Source organism: Muntiacus reevesi, chromosome 6 (genome assembly GCF_963930625.1).
Source record: "Muntiacus reevesi chromosome 6, mMunRee1.1, whole genome shotgun sequence".
NCBI lineage: Eukaryota > Metazoa > Chordata > Mammalia > Artiodactyla > Cervidae > Muntiacus > Muntiacus reevesi.
Window position 1 is genome coordinate 96,394,987 of NC_089254.1, and position 15,201 is coordinate 96,410,187.

The 15,201-nt window shown below is 43.6% G+C and overlaps 1 protein-coding gene across 2 annotated transcripts in view; it reads left to right on the top strand.

Annotated features, from left to right (window-relative positions):
• Window positions 1-1,053: 1,053 nt before the first annotated feature.
• Window positions 1,054-15,201, top strand: part of AKR1D1 (aldo-keto reductase family 1 member D1) — a 60,556-nt gene continuing 46,408 nt past the window's right edge. For both annotated transcript variants that reach the window (XM_065939114.1, XM_065939115.1), the window contains exon 1: window positions 1,054-1,146. In XM_065939114.1, coding sequence (XP_065795186.1) covers window positions 1,054-1,146 — 93 coding nt within the window. The remainder of the gene's footprint in view (window positions 1,147-15,201) is intronic.

Sequence of the window (15,201 nt, forward strand, 5' to 3'; positions counted from 1 at the left end):
ATGCGCTCAGTCATGGCCAACTCTTTGCAACCCCACAGACTGTAGCCTGCCAGGCTGGCTCCTCTGTCCATGGAATTTCCCAGGCAAGAGTACTGGAGCACGTTGCCACTTCCAGCTCCAGGGGATCTTCCCGACCCAGGGACCAAACTCATATCTCTTGTGTCTCCTGCATTGGCAGGTGGATTCCTTACCACTGAGTCACCTGGGAAGCCCTCCTACTTAATTAGGTCATAAAATTTCCAAACCCCTTCCCAGTCCTGCTAGCTTGAACTTCTATGGAAGTCCTGGAAAACTTACTCCAGTCTCACCTGGTGGAGAAGGCAATGGCACCCCACTCCAGTACTCTTGCCTGGAAAATCCCAAGGACGGAGGACCCTGGTGGGCTGCAGTCCATGGGGTCGCTAAGAGTCAGACACGACTGAGTGACTTCACTTTCACTCTTCACTTTCATCCATTGGAGAAGGAAATGGCAACCCACTCCAGTGTTCTTGCCTGGAGAATCCCAGGGACGGGGGAGCTTGGTGGGCTGCCATCTATGGGGTCACACAGAGTTGGACACGTCTGAAGTGGCTTAGCAGCAGCAGCAGCAGCAGTCTCATCTGGAGCTAGCCTTAAGGCCCATAAATTAAAAAAAATTTTTTTTTAATTTTAAATTTAATTTAAATTTTAAATTTTTAAATTTTTAAATTTGCAATAGCTCTGTTACTTGCCAACAAAAGCATCCTAACTGTCAGAAGCATCATAACTGTCAGAAGTCAGATTGCTTCATCTTTAAAATCAATTATTTGTAGAGACATAAGCATAAGATCTCAATGGGTTATTATTTGCATGCCTTTCATAAGTTCAAAGGACAACCTCAGTTAGGATTTCCAGAACAACCTGAAAAAAAAAAAAAAAACTAACTAAACAGGTTGAGAAATCTCTTCCCTCCCACTGCTCCTCCCTCTGGCTCTCCTCTCTTTGATTAAATAGGCATTAGCACACCTTCTCAAGAAGACTGCTCTGTGGTGTTCACTATCATCTCTGCAAATTTGAAACCTCAGACTCTCGAAGATGCACCTCAGTGCTGTGTATCACCGCATACCTTTAAGTGATGGGAATAGCATTCCTATCATCGGACTTGGTACCTACTCGGAACCTAAGTTGGTAAGCTCGTCTCGCCCTCTTTTTTTAAATGAACACTTTCCTAAAGGATAATCGATCATTCATTTTGAATGGACTTCACTGATTTAATTTTTGTAGTAATGTATGGAACCTTGAAGGACAGCTATTTGCCTGAATGAGTAGTGAGCCAGAGGTTAAATCAGTTTATGATTTAAAAGTATCTTGACTTAATAAATGGGACCTTTCTGCTTCTTTTACTGAAATTCAGCCTGAATACTGATTATTAGATTGAATTGAAGCACATAAAATTTCTGAGTTTCTGGTTTATGATTTTCCTTAAGTTCATATTTGAGAATTTTTAGCTCAGTCTAACAAAACTTTTAGTGAAAACCTACCATATATGAAGCACTAGGGTCTTCTCCCTGGTGGCTCAGATGGTAAAGTGTCTGCCTACAATGTGGGAGACCTGGGTTCGATCCCCGGATGGGGAAGATCCTCTGGAGAAGGAAATGGCAACCCACTCCAGTACTCTTGCCTGGAAAATCCCATGGGAGAAGCCTGGTAGGCTACAGTCCATGGGATTGCAAAAAGTCGGACATGACTGAGCGACTTTACTTCACTTACTTCAGGGGCTTCTCAGGTGGCACAATGATAAAGAACCTGCCTACCAATTCAGGAGACATAAGAGAAGCAGGTTCGATCCCAGGATTGTGAGGGTCCCCTGGAGAAGGAAATGGCTACCTATTTCAGTATTCTTGCCTGGAAAATCCCATGGACATAGAAGCCTGGTAGGCTATAGCCTATGGGGTCACAAAGAGTTGGACATGACTGAACAACTGAACTGAACTGAACGAGAATAAAGGACAGTATGTCTAGAAATGCTACTGAAGTTTGAATGATCCTGAGTGAATGAAATCTGTTAAGCTAAGTATAAGTTAAGCAGTGTTGAGGCAGGACATTGTAGACAGAGAAGGAAGCATAGAAGCACAAGGTTATCTATCTAATTATGTCATGCCTTTGCTTAACTTTTCAAAGTGCGTGCGTGTGTGCATGCATGCTCAGTCACTCAGTATGGCTCCCTATCAATTATAGGGTAGAGGACACACTCCTTATTCGCACCTTGGACTTTATGGTTCAGTCAAGACCTGTCAGTTCAGCAGCATCTACCACTCTTCCACCTCTCCGCATGTGTGAAACATAGCTCCTTGAATAACTCAGCTATCTCCATGACCTTGCACATGTTGCTTTCCACCTGGAGCACCCTTTCTCCTGAGCTGGTTAATTTTTACTAAACCTGCAAGACTCAGCTGAAGGATTCCTTTCCTTGGAAACCCACCTCCCAGCCACCACAACTTGCCCCTCCTGTGTGTTCAGGAACCTCTTTGTGCTCAACTCTATTGAAGCAGTTATCACACTACATTGTAACCATTGCTTTTCTGCAATCTTCCCCACAAGATGTAAAATCCATTAGGAAAGAGACCATTTCTTGTTCAGCTCTATACTCCCAGTATAGTGTCTGGCATGTGCTGGGTGTTCAGCTAATGCTTGTTAAGTGAATGAATTTGTGAAAGGAGATGTGTGTGTGTGTGTGTGTGTGTGTATAAAATAGCTTCCCAGGTGGCACAGTGGTAAAGAATCTGCCTACAATGTAGGAGACTCGAGTTTGATCTTTGAGTTGGGAAGATCCCTTGGAGAAGGAAATGGCAACCCAGTCCAGTATCCTTGTCTGGAAAATTCCATGGACAGAGGAACCTGGCAGGCTACAAGTCCAAGAGGTTACAGAGTAGGACACAACTGACTGCGCATGCACACCTGTGTGTGTGTGTGTGTGTGTGTGTGTGTGCATCGGAGGCCTTGGAGATGTAAAGGCTTACAAAATAATAGCTTAAATTTTTTTAATACCTAACGATGTGCCAGGAACTAGTACTTTATGGTACATGCATTTTCTGATTTAATCCTCACAAAATTATGAAACACTGTTTTATCCTGTTTTACAGATGAGAAAATAGAGGTGTTGAGATATAAAATAAAACCCCCCAAACCTAAAGAAGAGAACTGGAATGTGAACCTATGTAGTTTGGTCCCAGATTGTACCTTCTGAATCTCTATACTCTATTGCCTGTTGTAACTATGTATTGTGTCAACAAGGCTGCATATTTTTATGACTTTCTATGTATATTTCTCTATATGAAAGTATGTAGGTCTATATATCCAGAAAGTACTTAGATGAATACATGGATAGATAGATAGTTAGGTAGATGGGTAGCATTATAGATCTAGGTATGAATCTGATTATTTCACTCCTCTGTTTAATTATTTCAATGACTCCCTATCAATTATATGACTCCTTACTTGTGCATCTATCATTCTATCTTTCTACCTATCTCCTGAAACTCAGTGTGGGGCTCCAAGTGTTGCATTTACCAATAAAAATTATTAAGTGCCTATTATGTGTCTAGTAATATTAAATGCGACAGGTTAGAGACATTCAAAAGCAGTCGCGTGTCATCCCAAAAAGGGGTGTAACTCACTTCAGAAGATAAGACATACTGTAATTAGAGAATATGGCACTAGTAGCATACTATACTGTGATGCACCATCCCACATTTGTGATCAGAAATACAGAGCTAATCCTATGTCTCACAAAATTCATAGGTGAAGAACACAACCTGCCGTGGAAGATTTGGGGGAGAAGGAGACAGGGAGCAGGGCATCTCTCAGCCCAGAGCACTCCTTACATTCTGCTCAAAACCACACAACTGACAATTCCCTCACCACCGACCCAGGACTGATGAGGCAGACAGTAGGGGTACTGTGCCCAAGTCAGTCGCCGGGAAATCAAAGCATCGTATCAGATTTAATGTCGGATTGTCAGTCTGAGGGCTACAATCTTGAGGCCCAGATTCAGTCTTCTCCCCTTGGTGGGCCTGAGGTTCTTTACAAAACCTTTCACCCCCTCAAGAGATAAAAGGAGAATGACAGGCTGAAGTAACCTTTTAACTGAAATCCTTTACAATTTGTGTATATATAAGTCAGTCAATATTTGCCTGAGATGTTGTTCCATGTTGAGAGACAGCAGCAGGCGCCAGGGAAAGATCTAGGCTTATCTTGAGGGAAGGCTGGGTGGGCGCAGAGGTGAAAGGCAGAGAAGAAGATTTAACAGCAAGCTCTTCTCCGGCGTCTGCCCAGCTGGGACTCCACCATTGCACGGGCAGCAGGAACTGTAGTGCCGCAGTGCAGAGGAACATTACCGCGCAGCTGTGTGAGGCCACACAGCCCAGCTTCTCCTGATTTACAAAGACTGTTTTTTTTCTCTCTGAATATGCCCAGCTTTCTTATAAAGATTGTTCATACCTGTAGAGTCAGGGGGTTTGAGACGGAATGAACATTTAGTAGCACCAAGTTCTCTGTGCACTTCCTCACTGGATGATCACTAATGAAAACTGAAATGTACACATCATCTCTGTACTGTTTCCCTAAGACAGCCTCCCAGAATGTTTTCATACAGGGATGAGATCAACTATAATAGCCTCCTAATAGATCACTCTTCTTCCTCTTTCTCTATGTCTCCATTGGAGAAAGTCCGATAGGCAAGTTCTGAATCCTGTTCTTTTTTCTGCTTTGATAGAAATTAATTTGATTTTTTAATGCATATCAGCCCATGAGTTAATAACCAATGTTTTTCAAAAACTTCAAATAAAACTCAAGAATGTTACCAAGTGTGTAAATGACACAAATCTAGGACCAACTGCAAGTATTTCGGAAAATGGGCAATAATTCAGTAAGTATTTTTGTGTTCCTAACCATGTATGAGTGGCTTCCCAGGTGGCTCAGTGGTAAAGAATCCTCCCGCAAAACAGGAGACACAGGTTCAATCCCTGGGTTGGGAAGATCCCATGGAGAATTAAATGACAACCCACTCCAGTATTCTTGCCTGGGGAATCCCATGGACAGAGGAGCCTGGTGGGCTACAGTCCATAGGATCGCAAAGAGTTGGACACAACTCCGTCAGTCATGTCTGACTCTTTGTGACCACATGGACTACACAGCCCATGGAATTCTCCAGGCCAGAATACTGGAGTGGGTAGCATTTCCCTTCTCCATGGGATCTTCCCAACCCAGGGATCAAACTCAGGTCTCCACACTGAAGGCAGATTCTTTACCAGCTGAGCCACAAGGGAAGCCCAAGAATACTGGAATGGGTAGCCAATCCCTTCTCCAGTGGATCTTCCCAACCCAGGAATTGAACTAGGGTCTCCTGAATTGCAGGTGGATTCTTTACGAATTGACTTAGTGACTAGGCAACACAGGTAAGAGGCATTTTTCTAAGTAATACAGGGATGAAAACAATGGGTTAGAAACAGGGATTTAAAATCTGTGAGTGACTTAAGGCAGAAAAAGTAAATACACATAAAAATAAAACACAAGGAAAAGCTGAAGTTCTTTAAGAGAGACAGCACTTGTTTGAAGATGAAAGTAACAACAGTTACAGGGTTGTAACCCTTCCTGGGTAACCTTGGTTAAGATTGCTGTCACTATAAACAATTTTCAGACTCTGAAGAGTGAGTCAAAGGCTTTGCACATGGGGTTGAGAGAGGGAAGTTCAAGCCCTTAAGTACCAACCAAGGAGGAGCCTCAAACATCAAGGGGACTCTGTGATGGAATTCTGCAGTGAGGAAGAAAGATTGGTGTCAACACTGAATACATGGGCAAGTGAGGGGTTATAACCAAGGAGTAGGGTCTGGGCCCATGAGAACAAAATTACTAAAAGGAAACTTTGGGAATAAGGGACTGCTGCTGCCGCTGCTAAGTTGCTTCAGTCGTGTCCAACTCTGTGTGAGCCCATAGATGGTAGCCCACCAGGCTCCCCTGTCCCTGGGATTCTCCAGGCAAGAACACTGGAGTGGGTTGCCATTTCCTTCTCCAATGCAGGAAAGTGAAAAGTGAAAGTGAAGTCGCTCAGTCGTGTCCAACTCTTTGTGACCCCATGGACTGCAGTCTACAAGGCTCCTCCATCCATGGGATTTTCCAGGCAAGAGTACTAGAGAGGGTTGCCATTGCCTTCTCTGGGGAATAAGGGACAATTCTTGCTAAACCAACCTAACAGGATTCTTGCTGAAAAGAGGGAGTGACTAGACATCTCCTGGGACACAGTTCAGTTCAGTTCAGTCACTCAGTTGTGTACGACTCTTTGCAACCCCATGAGCCACAGCAAGCCAGGCCTCCCTGTCCATCACCAACTCCCGGAGTCCACCCAAACCCATGTCCACTGAGTTGGTGATGCCATCCAACCATCTCATCCTCTGTCGTCCCCTTCTCCTCCTGCTGTCAATCTTTTGCAGCATCAGGGGCTTTTCAAATGAGTCAGCTCTTCACATCAGGTGGCCAAAGTATTGGAGCTTCAGCTTCAACATCAGTCCTACCAATGCACACTCAGGACTGATCTCCTTTAGGATGGACTGGTTGGATCTCCTTGCCGTTCAAGAGACTCTCAAGAGTCTTCTCCAACACTGCAGTTCAAAAGCATCAATTCTTTGGTGCTCAATTTTCTTTATAGTCCAAATCTCACATCCATATATGACCACTGGAAAAATCATAGCCTTGACTAGATGGACCTATGTTGACAAAGTAATGTCTCTGCTTTTTAATATGCTGACTAGGTTGGTCATAACTTTCTTTCCAAGGAGTAAGCGTCTTTTAATTTCATGGATGCAATCACTATCTGCAGTGATTTTGGAGCCCAGAAAAATAAAGTCAACCACTGTTTCCACTGTTTCCCCATATATTTGCCATGAAGTGATGGGACCGGATGCCATGATCTTAGTTTTCTGAATATTGAGCTTTAAACCAACTTTTTCTCTCTCCTCTTTCACTTTCATCAACAGGCCCTTTAGTTCTTCACTTTCTGCCATAAGAGTAGTGTCATCTGCATATCTGAGGTTATTGATATTTCTCCCTGCAATCTTGATTCCAGCTTGTGCTTCCTCCAGCCCAGCGTTTCTCATAATGTACTCTGCATATAAGTTAAATAAGCAGGGTGACAATATACAGCCTTGATGTACTCCTTTTCCTATTTGGAACCAGTCTGTTGGTCCATGTCCAGTTCTAACTGTTGCTTCCTGACCTGCATACAGGTTTCTCAAGAGGCAGGTCAGGTGGTCAGGCATTCTCATCTCTTTCAGAATTTCCCACAGTTTATTGTGATCCACACAGTCAAAGGCTTTGGCATAGCCAATAAAGAAGAAATAGATGTTTTTCTGGAACTCTCTTGCTTTTTTGATGACTCAGCAGATGTTGGCAATTTGATCTCTGGTTCCTCTGCCTTTTCTAAAACCAGCTTGAGCGTCTGGAAGTTCACAGTTCATGTATTGCTGAAGCCTAGTTTGGAGAATTTTAAACATTACTTTACTAGTGTGTAGGATGAGTGCAATTGTGTGGTAGTTTGAGCATTCTTTGGCATTGCCTGTCTTTGGGATTAGAATGAAAATGGACCTTTTCCAGTCTTGTGGCCACTGCTGAGTTTTCCAAATTTGCTGGCATATTGAGTGCAGCACTTTCACAGCATCATCTTTCAGGATTTGAAATAGCTCAACTGGAATTCCATCACCTCCACTAGCTTTGTTCGTAGTGATGCTTCCTAAGGCCCACTTAACTTCACATTCCAGGATGTCTGGCTCTAGGTGAGTGATCATACCATCGTGATTATCTGAGTCATAAACATATTTTTTGTACAGCTTTTCTGTGTATTCTTACTGCCTCTTCTTAATATCTTCTGCTTCTGTTAGGTCCCTACCATTTCTGTCCTTTATTGAGCCCATCTTTGCATGAAATTTTTCCTTGGTATCTTTAATTTTCTTGAAGACATCTCCAGTCTTTCCCATTCTATTGTTTTCCTCTATTTCTTTGCATTGATTGCTGAAGAAGGCTTTCTTATCTCTCCTTGCTATTCTTTGGAACTCTGCATTCAAGTGAGTATATCTTTCCTTTTCTCCTTTGCTTTTCACTTCTCTCCTTTTCACAGCTATTTGTAAGGCCTCCTCAGACAGCCATTTTGCTTTTTAGCATTTCTTTTTCTTGGAGATGGTCTTGATTCCTGTCTCCTGTACAGTGTCATGAACCTCCGTCCATAGTTCATCAGGCACTCTGTCTATCAGATCTAGTCCCTTAAATCTATTTCTCACTCTGTTGTATAGTCATAAGGGATTTGATTTGGGTCATACCTGAATGATCTAGTGGTTTTCCGAACTTTCTTCAATTTAAGTCTGAATTTGGCAATAAGGAGTTCATGATCTGAGCCACAGTCAGCTCCCGGTCTTGTTTTTGCTGACTATATAGAACTTCTCCATCTTTGGCTGCAAACAATATAATCAGTCTGATTTTGGTGTTGACCATCTGGTGATGTCCATGTGTAGAGTCTTCTCTCGTGTTGTTGGAAGAGGGTGTTTGCTATGACCAGTGCGTTCTCTCAGCAGAACTCTATTAGCCTTTGCCCTGCTTCATTCTGTACTCCAAGGCCAAATTTGCCTGTTACTCCGGGTGTTTCTTAGGGCACAGTGGAGTATGAGAAACATGATTTCATATCAAGAGTGAACAGATATGGAGGGTGAGAGGTTGTGGTTAAACTGACATAGCAGAATTCTTGCTATACTTGGGCAGAGCAGAAATAAGTATGAAAGTCCATGTTGGAAATGAGTTCAAAGGAGCCTGATTAGAGGTTGTTCCATGAAAGAATCCTTGTCAGGGTTGAGATTGTTTTCACAATCTCTGCCTAAAGGGACCAGGGACGAGGCAGGAACCATAATAAATGGTCCTGGAGAGCCAAGTCTGTTTCTCAGCTTTGTTCTGCTTTCCCATTTTGATAATAGATATGAGTGCAAGCCGTGGTAAAGAATCTGTTTGCCAACGCAGGAGATACAGAAGGCTCGGGTTCAATCTTGGGGTCAGGAAGCTCCCCTGGAGAAGGGCATGGCAACCCACTTCTATATTCTTGCCTGGAGAATCCCACAGACAGAGCAGCCTGGTGGGCTACAGTCCAGGGGTTTGCAAAGATTCGGACACGATTGCGCATGCACACGTGTGTGTATGAGTGCAAGAAATTCTTTCTTCTTCACTACAAAACAAAACCAAAACACACAAAAAACAAACAAAAACACATGCATGTAAGACTCAGGACACGACTGCTGGTACAAGACACAGCAAAGTACCAGGGATTTCACGCACTGTTCAAAATGAACATGGCAATTTCTCCACTACAGCCAGTTGTCATTCATAAACAAAAGTTCAGTGTGGCCTGATCTTCTCACATTTTTCAGAGAATTTTGTAAAGTAATTAACATTTTTTAAGTAATGGCAACTCATTTATATTATTGTAAAACACTACGTGGGTTAGTATTTTAAGGGTCAAAGAAAGTAATTCAGCTGGGGTTTGTTTTTACTTTTAGTAGAATGTATGTCCTGAGTTCCACGCAGCACTTGTGACCCCTTCACACTCACTCCTGCCAGAGAAGCCCTGGCTCTTAGAAACCAAATACCAAGAACTGATTTCTGCATTTTACGTCATTGCTCTCCAGAGGCAATGAATACTGTGCATCAAACTGCAAAAAAAAAAAAAGGGGCTTGGTGGTTGAGGTAGATGGTAATAAAAAAATACCAGGGAGAAAAATGTAGATTCATATTTCAAAGCCATTAACCTGCCAAAGTTAAAATGGATTAAAATGAGCAGAGATGAAATATACAGAGATCAAGTGAGATGGCTTCCATAATAAATCAGGCAAAAAGTAATAAGGACTTGAACTTGGTTGGTGGCCGTGAGGAAAATAATTTGGCTGGAGCCTAGAAAAGAAATAACCTGGCTGAAGGATACAAATCATGGAGTAGATTCTACAAAGCTCCCGCTACCAATTGGGTCCAAACAAAGCAGAATGAATAGTAGATCCAAGGACAGAAATGGATGTTCCATACCCAGATTACTACATTCTTTGGATCTAAGGTTTTGAGTTTATCTGAGTGACTTACCTTTTATTCTTTACTTACTTCCTTATTTTTTTTAACATTTAAAAATCTGAAATATACAGAGGGGTGAGTACTTCTTCGTTCTCATTTATTTTTATTGAAGTATAGTTGTTTTACAATGTTGTCAATTTCTGTTGTACAGCAAAATGACTTGGTTATACATGTATATACATTCTTTTAAATATTTTTTCCCATCATGGTTTATCATAGGATATATTTTAAATAGTGAAATACTTTTAAAGCCAACATCTGAGTAATCACCACACAGATCCAAAATTAGATATACCCACCCACAGAAACCCTCTGTCGGCTCTTTCCAGTCCAGAGCTCTCCCTTCCTCAAGAGGTAACTGGTCTTCTAACTCTACTGGCAACTATTTGCTTGCTTTTTTCTAAAGACCATTCAACTTTCTCCAGGTAGATTGCCTGGTTCCTCTTCATTTAGTTGTTCTTGTGGTTTGTCACCCTATTCCTTCACTTGCAACATACTTATTTGTCATCTTGTTTTGTCTAACTTCCTGCGGTTCTGGTCTCCTTTCCATAGGCTGCAGGATCTAGTTCCCCTTGCTTCTGTCCCACTGCCCACTGGTGCAGTCGGGTGGTCCAGGGCCTTGTGCAGGCTTCCTGGTAGAAGGGCTGGGTGCCTGCCTTCTGATGGTGAAGCTGGGTCTTGTCCTTCTGATGGGCAGGGCCATGTCAATGGGTGTGTTTTGAAATGGCTCTGAGCTCAGTACTCAAAAGACAGTACAGCCTGTCTCCTCATGGGTGGAGCTGTGTTCCTAACTTGTTGGTTGTTTCGCTTGAGGCTTTCCAGCACTGGAGCATGCAGGTTGTTGGATGGGGCTGTGTCTTGGTGCTGAAATACAGACATTTCAGGAGAGCTCGCTCCAATCAGTATTCCATGGGGCTTCTGTTACCAGTGAGTGTCCTTGTCCCAACAGTGAGTTATAGTCTACCTTCATCTCCCCAAAAAGACCCTCCAAGACCCCTGTGTAGGTCTAGCCCAGGTTCTCATGGGGGTGCTCCTTTGTACTGGGTCCCAGTGCACATGAGACCTTGTGTGTGCCCTCCAAGAGTTGTTGTTCAGTTACCAACTCTTCGCGACCCCATGGACTGCAGCATGCCAGGCTTCCCTGTCCTTCACCACACCCTAGAGCTTGCTCAAACTCATGTCCATCAGTCAGTGATGCCATCCAACCATCTCATCCTCTGCTGTCCTCTTCTCCTCCCACCTTCAATCTTTCCCAGCATCAGGGTCTTTCCAAATGAGTCAAATCTTCACATGAGGTGGCCAAAGTATTGGAGTTTCAGCCACAGCATCAGACCTTCCAATGAATATTCAGGACTGATTTCCTTGAGGATGGACTGGTTTGATCTCCTTGCTGTCCAAGGGACTCTCAAGAGTCTTCTCCAACACCACAGCTCAAAAGCATCAATTCTTTGGTGCTCAGCCTTCCTTATGGGCCAACTTTCACATCCAGACATGACTACTGGAAAAACCATAGCTTTTACTATTTGGACTTTAGTCAACAAAGTAATATCTCTGCTTTTTGATATACTGTCTAGGTTGGTCATAACTTTTCTTCCAAGGAGCAAGCGTCTTTTAATTTCACGGCTGCAGTCACCATCTGCAGTGATTTTGGAGCCCAAGAAGATAAAGTCTGTCACTATTTCTTGCCCTCCAAGAGTGGAGTTTCTGTTTCCCTAGCCCTGTGGAACTCTTGTACTCAAGTCTCACTGGCCTTCACAGTTAAATGCTCTTGGGGTTCTTCCTCCTAATACTAAACTCTGACTGTCATGGAGGGCTATTTTTATGTGGCAGCATCCCTGCACAGCCTGCATGGGTTTACTATTTTTTGGTGCGAGGATTGTTTTTAGTATAGATATCTGCGTGTGGCTGAGGATGTGGTGACCAGAGCTGTCCTGGATATTGATCAGGGCCTCCCCTTTGCTCTGTGGTTGTCCCTGCTCTGTCAAAGTGGGGTCCGCTCTCTAGTTGTTATAGTAGCGGTCCCCCAGATCTGTTTCTTGGTTGTATTTCTGATCTCTGGTGCGAGGGAGGCAGAAGTGGAGCACCCCCACTGTGAGAGCAGTCACTGTATTCCTCCTCTGGAGCTGGTCATCTATGGGTGTGCTCTGTTGTGTCACCTTTCACCTGTTGTGCAAGCTCTCAGATTACACACTTGGTGCTGCTTTCAGTCCCGCCTTAACCACGGGTATGCCAGCAGTTGGCCTTGTGTCTCTCAGATGTTGTTTTCACCAGGCCACCAGCACAGATCCACTGAAGTCAGCTGCCAGGTTGCAGTAATCATGGATTTGGCCCTCTGTGGGCACGATGGAGGCAGCTCAGACTCTGGCCTGGCCCAAGCCCCCTGTGTAAGTGCCCACAAACTCTACAGCTGCTAAAGCTAGGCCCTTCTTGGACATAGGCACCCTCATTGTCTGTTTAGGAGTTCTGCAGGCACTGAACCCACAAAGCTGGTCTCATGGGTGTCAATTTTCAGTTTTTGCAGTTGTGAGAAGAGATTTCAACTTTTCTTCCTTAGTTGCATGGCCCTTGGGGCTCAGCTATAGTTTGAGCACCATCCCCACAAGTGGACCACCCAAGGGGTCCACTCCCAAGGCTGTCCTGGTGCACCTAAGTCAGCCTTAGTGAGGAGGGAAGTGTGGATGCAGTGGTGGCCAGGGTCACAAGAAGGAAGCCCTTCCTGGTGCCCAGGGAGGCAAGGGCCACGTGTGGGGAGAGAGGCTGCAGTGGTGGTCCCACCTCTTGCGTGTCACTTAACAATGGTGCTTCACTTCCACAGTGGTCTGCGTTTCCTCCACAAGCATTCTCAGCTGCATTTTTCCTCACTCCCATCTTCTTAGGCTGTCTCCTCTTAGCCAAGAGCAGTGCTCTCCCCAGGTCTGCTCACCAAACCCCCTGTTTAGCACCCAGCCTTCATGTGCACTAGCAACACACCTCTCAGACTGGGGCACACAGGGCTGTGGCACAGACCATCTGCAGATCTCAGCCTGTCCTGCCTCAGTCAGTTTGGTTGCTCAGTCGTGTCTGACTCTTTGAGACCCAATGGACTGCAGCATGCCAGGCTTCTCTGTCCATCACTAACTCCCGGAGTTTACTCAAACTCATGTCCATTGCATTGGTGATGCCATCCAACCATATCATCCTCTGTTAGCCCCTTCTCTTTCCGCCTTCAATCTTTCCCAGCATCAGGGTCTTTTCCAATGAATCAGTTCTTTGCATCAGGTAGCCAAAGTTTTGGAGTTTCAGCCTTAGCATCAGTCCTTCCAATGAATATTCAGGATTGATTTCCTTTAGGGTGGACTGGTTGGATCTCCTTGCTGTCCAAGGGACTTCCAAGAGTCTTCTCCAACATCACAGTTCAAAAGCATCAATTCTTTAGTGCTCAGCTTTCTTTATAGTCCAACTCTCACATCCATACATGACTACCGGAAAAACCATAGCCTTGACTAGATGGACCTTTGTTGGTTATGTAATGTCTGCCACAGATTATTTGCTGTGCTTTCCTCTGATAGCCCCCAAACTTCCCCTTCCATCCCAACTGATGTCCCCACCAGTGAGGGTGCTTCTCTAGGTGTGGGAACATCTCCTCTCCTTCAGCTCCCCCCAGGGGTGCAGCTTCCTATCCCGTCTCCTCTCCTTTTCCTTTTCCCTTCTTTCTTTCATCCTACCTGGTTATGCAAGAATCTTTCTTGTCCCTTTAGGTGTCTGAGGTCCTCTGCTAGTGTTCAGCAGGTGCTTTGTGAGGACTGTTCAATTTGTAGATGTATTCTTGATGCACTTGTAGGGAGAAATGAACTCTATGTCCTCCTACTCCTCTGCCATCTTGACTCTCTTTAAAGATCATACAACTGAAAAAAAATTTTTTTTAATTGAAGTATAGATGATTTGCAATGTTGCATTAATTTCAAGTGTACAAAGTCTACATACAGATATACATTCTTTTCTCATATAGATTATATACAAGATATTGAGTTCAGTTTCCTGTGCTATACAGTAGGTCCTTTTTGGTTATCTGTTTTATACTACTACTACTATATGTTAATCTCAAACTCTTAGTTTATCCCACCTCCCCTTCCCCCTTTGGTAACCATCATTTTGTTTTCTACGTATGTGAGTTTACGTCTGTGTTGTAAATAAGTTCATTTGTGTCATTTTTTTAGAGTCTATATATGCAAGATATTATAAGATCTTTGTCTCTGTTTGACTTCCTTCACTTAGTATGTAGTCTCTGGGTTCACCCATGTTGCGCAAGTGGCATTATTTCACTCCTTGTTTATGACTAATAGTCCATTGTACATGTATATTTCCACATTATTATCCATTCATCTCTTGATGGGCACTTAAGTTGTTTCCATATCTTGGCTATTGTCGCTGCCATGAAGATAGTGAAAGTGAAAGTGAAGTCGCTCAGTCGTGTCCGACTCTTGCGACCCCATGGACTATATGTATAGCCCCCCAGGCTCCTCCATCCATGGGATTCTCCAGGCAGGAATACTGGAGTGGGGTTGCCATGTCCTTCTCCAGGGGATCTTCCTGACCCAGGGATCAAACCCAGGTCTCCCGCATGGCAGGCAGACACTTTACCCTCTGAGCCACCAGGGAAGCCCAACATAAGGGTGCATATATCTTTTCAAATTTTGACAGTTTTTGCATTTCTTATAAATGGAAACATACTGAATGCACTATTTTTTGATTTGCCTCTTTTCCCTAATATTATGTTGTAAGATTCACCATGTTATTGCTTCATCAACCATTTTTATTGCTGTATAATATTTAATTAAAAGAATATATCAGTATCTGCATTCTATTGGTGGGCATTTGTATTGCTCCCAGTTTGGGCTTTCACAGACAATATTGCTACAAAGAGTCTTACACACATCTTATTGCACAAGTACATGTGTTTCCTTAAGCTATGCACTGTATGAGTATCAGTATCTTCAGTTTTAGTAGATGATATCAATATAGACAATTTCCAAAGTAGTTATGTAATTTACATTCCCCCTAAGAATTCATGGGTGAATTTCTTACTCCACACTGTCACCAATACTTGGTGTCTTT